This window comes from Galendromus occidentalis, unplaced genomic scaffold, assembly GCF_000255335.2.
Source record: "Galendromus occidentalis unplaced genomic scaffold, Mocc_1.1 scf7180000077448, whole genome shotgun sequence".
Lineage (NCBI taxonomy): Eukaryota > Metazoa > Arthropoda > Arachnida > Mesostigmata > Phytoseiidae > Galendromus > Galendromus occidentalis.
Genome location: NW_003805436.1, coordinates 520,519 through 531,060, shown reverse-complemented (window position 1 = coordinate 531,060; position 10,542 = coordinate 520,519). Strand labels below are relative to the sequence as shown.

General features: G+C 50.7%; 1 protein-coding gene and 1 non-coding gene across 2 annotated transcripts in view; one reads left to right on the top strand and one right to left on the bottom strand.

Moving 5' to 3' along the window:
- Window positions 1–1,061: 1,061 nt before the first annotated feature.
- mute (gon-4 like protein muscle wasted) overlaps window positions 1,062–10,542 on the bottom strand; it is a 17,767-nt gene continuing 8,286 nt past the window's right edge. Inside the window, 22 exon segments of the mRNA XM_029111538.1 lie at window positions 1,062–1,203; window positions 1,303–1,514; window positions 1,621–1,819; window positions 1,969–2,318; window positions 2,608–2,778; window positions 2,880–3,131; window positions 3,232–3,378; window positions 3,490–3,738; window positions 3,971–4,165; window positions 4,322–4,433; window positions 4,554–4,741; window positions 4,810–5,073; window positions 5,158–5,289; window positions 5,387–5,685; window positions 5,781–6,247; window positions 6,366–6,760; window positions 6,870–6,989; window positions 8,145–8,265; window positions 8,419–8,573; window positions 8,675–8,841; window positions 9,040–9,117; window positions 9,258–9,327. Of these exon segments, the coding sequence (XP_028967371.1) occupies window positions 1,062–1,203; window positions 1,303–1,514; window positions 1,621–1,819; window positions 1,969–2,318; window positions 2,608–2,778; window positions 2,880–3,131; window positions 3,232–3,378; window positions 3,490–3,738; window positions 3,971–4,165; window positions 4,322–4,433; window positions 4,554–4,741; window positions 4,810–5,073; window positions 5,158–5,289; window positions 5,387–5,685; window positions 5,781–6,247; window positions 6,366–6,760; window positions 6,870–6,989; window positions 8,145–8,265; window positions 8,419–8,573; window positions 8,675–8,841; window positions 9,040–9,117; window positions 9,258–9,327 (4,485 nt within the window).
- TRNAE-UUC (transfer RNA glutamic acid (anticodon UUC)) lies at window positions 7,110–7,181 on the top strand. The gene has a single exon. It is a non-coding gene; the product is annotated as a tRNA-Glu (tRNA).

Below are 10,542 nucleotides of genomic sequence, written 5' to 3'. Positions count from 1 at the left end.
CAGCTATAATTTCCAGTTTACATCTTCTCGATTCTCTATTGAACTTCTGACAGATCTTCGGATGCATTATTCGTGACGATGCGCGAGACTTTCCGAACGAGTTTGATGCGGTTAGATCAAGCGTTTCCGTTCACCACGGTCGCTTAACTAGACGGGAAATCAACGTGGAACATGCGGATACGCCACTGACAACGATGTTTCCGTTTGAAACAGTGTATATAAATCGCTTGAATAGAACTTGAAGATTGGGTCACCAGAATTCCCTGACAATAACTACACGCATAAATACATCCTAGCTCGACCAGGCACTGAAAAACAATATTTGAGAGGGAGTAGAACAGAGAATACGGGAAGCGTTGGAAGGTCGAAAAACGAATCTCAGACGAAACGTGAATTGGGCGGGCCTCACAGTAGGCACGCGAAGCATCGTATGGAGGGAATCGAAACAACCCGATGTTGGGTGTCTCCGAGATCCTGCCACCTGGCTCCCTACGAAACTAAGAAGATTGGGAATTCGGTCACGCAGGGGTTTTCCGAACCAGTCCGCACTCCGCCTCCTTGAAAGTACATAGGGAAAATCGGGCTCCTAGAGAAGCATATGCCGAAACGGGTCGATGCTTTCTGATAGACTGAATAAACAGAAAGAGAAATTCGCGATGTCGAGCTGAATATCTTTATTCTCGTCCGTCAGAAATATACATATATGTACATCAGCTCTTCTTAAGTACTCTCATCAGCTATCGCCTCCTAATTCTTCCCTCAGGTCTCGAGGAGAGGATGGAGCATATCAAAAAAATATATACAGATATCCAAATTGCGGAGAAATCCGTTTCGCTGTTCCCGCTGATGTTTTCGATGCTCGATGAGTCTGAGCGGGATTTCCCTTGATTCCCATGAAGTTTCACGGCCTCCTCATCGAAAGGGCCACATTTCCTCACAATTTCACACAGTAACATTTGAGACAGTACCTTTGACTCCTACTACGATAGGGCGCTCCTGACAAAAACAGGAGGGGGCATTGAAGCTCGCGTAATCAATACTCAGCATAAATAGTGCCCGTGTTAGAGAAACGATTTCAGGAAATCCAGACGCTCCGAGGCGAGTTTCTTGTCAATTTTCAATTCATTAGCCGCTTCTTCGCAGCTGCTGTCAACATTCCCGTTGTGAGTCTGCCACATCGACAGCAGCAAAGCGTCCCGATCCCTGAAATAATCGGAGAGCTCTAGTTGACATCGTGCATGTTTTGTTTATGAGTGTAGGGCTCGACATAACCGCGTCGGAACCGGTTTTAGAGATCCCAACCTTGTCCAGAAACCCTCCGGGGCGGAATCCGGTGGTGGCGTCTCTTCTTCTGGAATTTTCGCGGCTTCTTCAGCGGCTTGGATTTCGATCTGAGGACTTGCCGCTCTTCCCAGGGGTTTCTCTACCTCAGTCTCGACAACGTCTGCCACGTAGGTCACGGTTGCGGGTCGTGTGGTTTTCCCGGTTTGCAGAAAAACCTTCCCGTCGATGAACTGGATCCCAATGAAGATTCATAATTAATGAGTGAGTAAATTCCCGAGGAGCTACTTTCTCAGGTTCCTTGTGAGAATTGAGGGGATCGGAAGCTCATATACTCACCCTCAAGGCGCATCTCATGCAATGACGATCTCTATTCGCCATTTTTGAGTCCTCGCTTTTGTGGCACTCGCAGGGACACTTCCTGCTCCCCACTGGCTCCGGTGAAGGCGGTAGCTTGATTGCATCGAAAACTTCACCGTTTCCTTCATCGTTGGGCCCGTCGTCAGGCAGCACAATTTCGTCGAAGTCCGTCATGCGACTAAAGCGGAGGAATTGATATTTCGTGCTTAGGATACGGGATATAAGACGGTCGCAAGTTCGGAGGAATCGAGAATCGTACTCGATCCTTCAGAAGGGCTCTCTAAATCCGAGAAAGGCGTAGGAGTTTCCTACTCGTTGAAGTCTTACCTTCCTTCGACTCTTTGGTTGGGGAACATGGCAAGGAACTCCTGCAGTAGATGGGGTTGACCTCGGAGAATGGGGGTAATTGCGCTCACGACGTTCGACGCGATCTGGTTATCGTCTTGTACTTGTGCGTTAGTCTTAAGGCAGTTCCGGAGAACTTTGAGAATTTTTTGAGCTAGTTGAGGTGATCCGGAATGGATTTCTGACTTGCGGACGAACAGACGCATCTTGGCAAACAATAAATGCTGTTGAAATCGATCGGCGAGGAATGCCTGTTCGGAATCGAGGAATAGGACGAGATCCTCCACCAGAGCGGGGCAGGTAGCCAAGGACTCGTCCAGCTTCTTGAACATCTGGAAAGCGCAACACAAGGGATTGGAGAAGATTCGGACACCTACATATGGGGACGCTTGAGGACCGTATCTATATGCGAATGGGAACCAGAGCAGAACAGAACGCATCGAGTGGAATTATACATAGACTACAGAATAGGCTCGTCATTGCGGACTCCGGGGGCCCACTGGGGAAAGTTTGCTATGAGAAGTTGAACATGGATCACCGGATCCATGATAACAAGACATGAGTGCATGTTCCTTGGTTTTATCCAGTGATGAAAAATCGCAGAGCCGAGATTCACATTACCTGTTTTAAATTATCTCTGTAGGACTTGATAATGGAGATCATTTCGAGGATCTTCTCCTGATCGATGAATTTTTTGGCTTTTGTCACAAAATTGGCGACAAATTGATCTTCACGGGAATCATCGACATGGAGTTGCTGGCTATCCAGGAGAGGTAACGTGCTCTCCAGGTCCTGAAAACGAGGAGTTTCGCAACTCATTTCCTTTCCGAGAGGGATTCGACCGTCTCAATGTTCATCGACTGATTAAGGTATCGCTGTCGGGCCGAACATACCTTCAGAAGCTGACGGTGCTTTCTCGGACATTTTGGATTCTTAGTTATCTTACTGGATGCCGCCATAAGTGCGTCGAGCTGTTCCTGAACTTCGGCTGCGTTATTATCTGATTCATTCTTCTCGGGTATTCCGTCAATACAAGCCGTTTTCTCTGTGAGCGTTGTGAGCGGCTTCCCAGGAGTCGCCGCATGATCCACCTTAGGTGACGTTTCCATGACCATTGACTGATCCTCAGTGGTCGACGTTGGACTCTAGAAATACGAAAGTCTCATTTCGATCCGACGCTTTTGTTTGAGGCCCGAAGCCCGTCGAGATGCTTCACGTTCAAGATTAATCGGAAGCAGGACTTACTTGAGGAGTTTCGAAGCTCGGAACTGGACTAGCTTCGGGAAATGAATTCGAAGTCGAGATGACCTCAGGCATCTCCTTTTCCTTTTGTATCAATCGGAGGAGCGCCTCTTTTCTCGACTTGGACAGGGGTGTCGAGCTCAGGGCCGGCTATCGAATGATTCACATTTGGTCATCTCACCGTTCGCAGCTCACAGAGTCATCTTTTCGAGAATCGCCGGAAGCGAGAAAAATTCGAGAATTCCTCCCATCCCTACTCACCCGATTGACACCGCTGCTCATCGATATGGCGTTGGGTTTCGGCAGGAGCTTGTACTTTTTCAGAATCGGTTGAATTATTTGTTTGACTGGCGACGGTCGGAGCCGAGATGGAGACGGGCTGTCTCTCAGCTGTTGCTGTTGTGGCGACGTCGAGACCGTCACTGAAGTAGATTGTGATTTTTCAGGAGACGCATGGAGTGCCGGCAGGATCGGCTGCAGATGTAACCGTCGCAGCTGGTCGATCGTCTCCTGTGGAGTGAAAATCGTTGAACTGAACTCCACAGAGTTGACAGGATGATTCATTTCTCTTCCGTGTAGTATTCGGGGAAAGGAGGAAAGTCACATTCTGATCGATCGATTCATTGATTGAGCCCAAGTATTCCCGTGATGTATTCTGTCGGTGCCGGCAGACAAGCGTATTATCTCAGCGTCTGAATTATTAAGTTTGGTATTATCAGTGTATCGATGAAGTAAAACGCACCTTGCTATTCTTCCCTTGCTTTATCGCTCTGACCCACGAGGGTACTGAATACGGCGGATGCTCGACGGGAGTGAGCATTAGCCTTCTCGGTTTCCACTCGACGGGCGGACACCTCCGGTAAACTCGAAAGTACGCGACCGGATTGGCTGACGGCTCACAATTCGCATCGAGCAGTCGTCTGATGCGTTCGCCGATCTGTCACATGGGGGTGATGAGATTCCATTCGTTAGAAATATTTGGTTCGAAATATCGAGGCAGAGACCTACTCTCGAATTCTCCTATGCCTTCCGAATCCTAAACTCTCTCGCTGAAGAAAATTCTCGGGTTGAAACCTCGAGCCGAAAATCCCACCTGCGCTGGTCGTTTCAGAGGCGTGTAGTGAACGTGTATGAGTTGGGTAATGCGAGCTGGACAGCGATGGACAATTTCGGGATAGAACGCTTCCAATCCCAAAGCCATCAGACTGAAAAGAACTCTCTCACGTCATGTATGTAATCTACACGTAGTCCTGTGTCAGAAAGGGAGGGGAACGCGAACCGCTCAAAGGATTCATGTCGCTGGGAGAGCTTCAGATTGGACTCACTGCTCTTCCGGCTTGCTAGAGGACGATTTGAGGCTCCGATCTTCGAACTCGGTTATCAATTGAGCTTTGGGGAGGAGCTCCGGGAAGCAAAAAACATTCGACCAAGCGATCATCTTCTTCAAAGATGGTAGAATCGGATTCAAGATCACGCTCTTCTTCCGTCTCTCCAGCTCGGACGGCTCGGGATTCTCGAGTTTCTCGCTGCAATAGGAGTAGCAGAGTCAATGGGCGCTCTCGGAATATCATTAGACTCGACTAATCGATGAATCGTTGAATCGGCCGGTTTCGGCTCCGTTACTCACTATTCGGGATGAACTCCGTTCGCATCCAGCTGACTCTTGACTTTGTCGATCATGGCCAAACCCGGCGCGAGATTGAATGGGGAGAAAATCGGGTTGTTCTGGACTTTCGCCAGAAGCGAGAGATGTTCTAAAGATTGTTCGTTTAGCTGGCCGTAACGCTGTAGTTGCGGATGCGCGTAGCTCAGCATCGATAATTGGGTGGCCACCTGCACGAACATCTACGGCGGAAACATTTCTTAGAACCGCAAAATTTCGAAGAGCGGAAGCATCCCAAAACTTTAGACCGTGGTTCTCCTGCCCACCTTGACCTGTTCCCTGAGTCTTTCGATCAAGTCTGCGGTGAAGCCCTTTTCGTTCGAATTGCCGTCCGTCTGGCGACTCCGGACGGCGAACTTGTAACGCTCTTCTACATTTCTTATGATATCGAGCAAATCCTGCAACGAAACGGATCTCAATCGGCGCATAGAATTAGCGGGACTCGAAACATCGGACGGGGTATCTGCATGAGGATCTGAGCTTCGGATCTCGCACCTGTGATATCTCGTATTGAGCTGGATCTCCTTGTGTAGGTTTGGAATCGGATGCTGTTTGATACATGACGCCATTTTTCATGAAGACGTCGACTGCGACTTCGGTTTCTGGTTGACTCGCCGCTACTAAACGTTTCGTCTCATCGTTTGGCGTGGAGGCTTGCGACGCAAGGGGCTGTACGATCAAGGGCGTCACTTGGTTGGTCTGGGGCAGAGCGGAAGTCACCACCGTCTGGGGTAGGCTCGGAGGTGACTTCCTTTCTATGTAGATCTGCTGTGTCGGACCCGCTTCGGATTGAACTGAAAGGTCAATCAAAGAATTGCTCGGCCACTCAAAAGGATCGTCTGACTAATTATGATCGGATGAAGGAAATTAATGGATCTACGGTAAGTACTTGTAATTTTCATCGGCGAGTCGCTTTTCTGCGGCGAGTTCAGAGCCACCGAGAGCGCGTATCCGAGCATGTCGGTCGGAGCTGTCGACGTATGAGTGAATCTCCTCAAAAACGACGATATAGGGCTTGGTCCATCCGGCGAGACCCCGGCTCGGGCTCCGAGAGGCGTAGACAGATCATTGACCAGCATAGGCATTCTGATCGGAGTTGTCAGAGGTTCTAATGGCGTCCTTTCGGTACGTAAAGGAGTCGTCAATATTTCAATGGCGGGTGCGACTGAGAGTGGAGTTTCCTCGTTCGTCAATGGAGTTCCCAGAGAGAGTTCCTTCCGAGCAGAAAAAGTCGGAGTCGCCATCGCTGCAACTCCCGTGGCGCTCGCCAGTCGAGTCGGTGTCGAAGTCGAGCTCGGTCTCTGACTCACACCAGCCGAGAGGGTGCTTCCTTCTTCGAATAATGGTGGCGTGGGTCTGGAATGGAAGGATGATTTTCTGATTCCATTTGAACACCTCGACCGGAATTTGTTTCTTTTGCTGGGAGTATTTGAGGTATGCAACCGAATTTACTCCTAATCACCAGATGACTCACATCCTCGACGTATTCCCGAATTCTTCATCGTCGGTTTCATCGGGGACAGATTGTAGACCGCCTGGCATTTCCCACAACTCATTAACTAGCTCATCGATTTCCACTTTCGAGATCTTCGTCGCCCGATCGAAACGGAGGTCGAGCTCATCGACTTCTTCTGTATCCTCTAGAACGTTGTACGGTGGATCTTCATCTTCTCGGTCTTCATCGTCCTGAGCTGCGTTTCGCGTAGGCTTCATGAAGTCGCGGAGAAACTCGTTCCATTCCTCATCATCGCAGTCCGTATCGTACATGTCAGCCGTGATGTCCGGCGCTACGAAGTTCGCTTCGAGCTGTTCCAGGGCTTCGGCGGTCAGCGGCAGTTTCGAGCGTGTTCTCAACGCTATCGTTTCCTCCTTGAATGATGGTCAGATGAAATTTCACTATTGGACGCTTGACTTGATTCTTCACGGCATGTGATTGATTCTTCGTACACAACGAAGCCGTTAGGAAAAAAAGATTTACCGTTTGAGACTCAGATTCCGGGGTGGGCGGCGCGGGGCTATCGGGTGCGCTCCCCAGTGCCGGGGAACTGGGCATCGATCCGCCCAATATCGACATGGACGCTTCGCTGTCATCATCGCTCTGCGAAATCAAATATCCGCCTAATTAAATGGGTCTCCTAGTTACATCTGATTTTCTCACACATCCCGATAATTCAGCAGTTTGGCGTGCAGCCATAGCGAAACCCAACTCGAGTCACGATCCGGCGTGGTCTAGTGGCTAGGATTCCTGGTTTTCACCCAGGCGGCCCGGGTTCAATTCCCGGCGTCGGAATCTTTTTCCTCAATCGCTTCGAGTCGCGAATATTTCTGTTCAATGAGAGACACTCGATATCTAATTCTTTCGACGAAGCGGCTCGTATAGGGTTGAATAGAATACGAGGCTGTGTTGAATTCCGTGTTTCTACGTCTGCAGTATAAGGTACATAGTTCCATACGGACCAGCCTCGCGGAAAGTCGCGGCCTTGGCGGAAAGGAGGCCAGCTGAGAGAACGCTGAGTCAACGGGACGCTACACCGGTAGCCAAGTGACCAACGCGAGCCAGCCTCCGGGCGGGTCCTGACGAGAACTCGCATACGGAGCAAAATTATTTATTTTTATAGTTCTGGTCGTTGGTTGAGGTTTCCGATAGAAACGTCGACGCGCCTTGCGGGATCGTCACACCCCAGTCATCCGGACCTCGTTTGTGCGAGGCACGGTAAATACCTTCGATCACGAACAGAATCAAGGTGGGGAAGATCAGGCAGAGCGACAGGACGAATGTGTTGATGCCGTGCGCCGCTGCGACTGATTCAAATCCGCTGCTTTCCACCAGATACACGTTGATTAGCATGACGACACCAGAAGAAAAAAAGATCGAGCAAACGAGAATCGCCATCAGGCGAAAAGCAAAGTACGGACACATCGGACCGCGTATCGGCGTTTCGGTGTGAGACGTTTCGCTCGCGGCTCCCTTGGGCTTCGCTGATTTGATTTTCCTGTCCGAGGAAACGCTCGAATCTGCCATTGCACAACGGGGAGGTTTACTGGTTGACAGAGTGAGAACTGATTCAGAGAGGCACACGAGGACTCTCACGGATTTGAAAGCGTTCACTTCGTTACTTCTCAATCGAAACTCCGTGTCGAGTTCCATCTCCCGTTTTAAGGCGCGGAGGTTCTCTGACTTGGTAAAGAGCAATGGAAGAGGAAAGCGTGGGAGAAATGTCTAGACGCTGTCCTGAAAACAATTCTTCCTCACCACTTCTTCGTCGCTGGGCTGATATTCTTCGTCATCGTTCTCATCGTCGTCGTCCTCAGCAAAATCCTCGGTCAGTAACTTCACGAGGTCTGATCCCCTATTTAGAGACGGTTGCGGATACCTGCAGGTAGGAGGCTGCCCTTCAGAGATAGACTTCCTTCGAACGGTTCAACGCGAACGCGTCGATCGGGCACGTCCTATTCGGACCACTGGCGTTAAGGATAAAGATTCCCCTTGGATCCGGTCACGGGGTGTCGGCTCGTTTCGGACTTACCGATGCAGCAGAGATTCCTCGATGTTCGGATGTTTGGCTTTGAGTTCTCGGAGTTTTGCTCGAGTTATCTTCGGCTCGAATGGCAGCTCTCGGGCTCCGTCTTCCGACATCGTGCTCTTCCATAGCGTCATCATGTGCTCATTCGTGGCTATCCTCTGGAAATTGGGGGAGAATCGTACAAGCAATCCTCAGATTCATGATTTGGCTTGGACAGGTGTGCTCTCCATTCTCGCATTCATGATTTCACCTAGCGTACCCTCAAGATGCTCTTGACATTGGCTACGGAAAGATTGTGACGCTCCGCTGTGTCCTCCAGGAACATGTCGATATCTTTGCGTTCAGCTTGGGCCATCTCCTCCTCCATTTCCGATGTCATTGGTCCCTTCGATTTCTTCGAAGGCGAGGTACCATCATTGGACTTATCTGTTGAGGGGAAATCATCGGAGTAGAGAATCTCCGCGCGGTAGGGCTCCCGAGAGGCCTTACGCTGCTCTTCTCATGAAAATCAGCCCTTCACGAAATTATATGAGATCCGTATAAATTTCAATATTCTATCTCCATTGTCCCGGGACAGCATACTACGCCGCTCTCCCATATCGAGTGACACTGCTGTTTACTCACTGCTTTTGCGTTTCCTGTTCTCGGGAAGAACGACCGGGTCATTTGTAGAGGGAGGCACCGGGATCCCGGACGGCCCTGCTGTCGAGAGAAAGAAAGTGCATTGAGTATGTATCCGCAAGTCTCCTTCCGTACCGTTGCGGCATTCCCATATTCCGAAGCCGTCTGTCTCCGCGTCGTCCGGATTTCGATATTTCATTTTTTTTTGTCTCAATTCGAACCTTCGATGGGGGTGAGTTTAGGATCATTTTTGAGATCATCTACGATATAAAGTTGGTTCGACTCGTCGTCCTGCGCCTCAGCGACAGACATCCCGGACTTCTTCTCTTCGGACATTCGATATACGAAAGAGCTCGCTGGAGCTCTGATCACAATCTTTCTCGAGCTTTCATTTGACTACTTTTTGGGGGTTTCCTTCTTGGTAAACAGCGCGCCGTTCGAAATCACAATACATAAACAGGAGTACGGCCGATAAACAAAGTCCTCACGAAAGAATTGAGTGACAGAGAGCACCGCCACTACTCTACTAGTAGTGCGCCTTCCTGCGCTCATCCTGCCGGAGCAGAAGACCTAAACAAAGAGCGCGGGAGTAGCAGACATGGACCAGCTTTCGTTTCTGCGTGAGGCAGACAAGAAATTCGGTTTGTACGCTCGTACGATTTGTACGGCGTACTTTTTTACGCGTGTACGTGTGCTTGAGAGAGCGTACAGTTGAACGTATGTCAAGTCTATGGGAAGTGCGTACGAGAAGAACGGGGGGTAAATTTGCACGTTGTAGAGGATGATGTCGATGATCTCTGACAAAATTTTGGGCGCCATCGGGCGGTTGCTTCGGCACTTTTGCGGTCATAGGGACCACACCGGGATCACGGAGGACCACGCCGGAACCCGGAACCTCACCGGGATCACGGAGGACCACACCAGGATCACGCAGTACCACACTGGGACCGTGGGGGACCACACCGGGACCGTGGGGGCCACACCGGGATCGTGGGGGACCACACCGGGACCGTGGGGGACCACACCGGGATCAGGGAGGATCACGGAGGACCACACCGGGATCACGGAGGACCACACCGGGATCACGGAGGACCACGCCGGGATCACGGAGGACCACGCCGGGATCACGGAGGACCACACCAGGATCACGCAGTACCACACTGGGACCGTGGGGGACCACACCGGGACCGTGGGGGCCACACCGGGATCGTGGGGGACCACACCGGGATCACGGAGGATCCCGATTTCAGAAACGCGGCTTGCCCCACCTGCCCATTCTACTGACTCTGAAGTCTGATTCTAAGTTGCGAACATTAGCAGACGCAGACAGTCTGATAAGTGCGGACCTTCCAGATCCTCTGTCAGATTCCGCACTTCACAAGATAGTGTCCTCCTGCATGATGCATCGCCCCTGCGGGCGACAGAACCGGAGTTCGCCGTGTATGATATACGGCTTGTGTTCGAACGGTACCCAAGACGTTCCGAGATGAACTTCACTGAGCACCG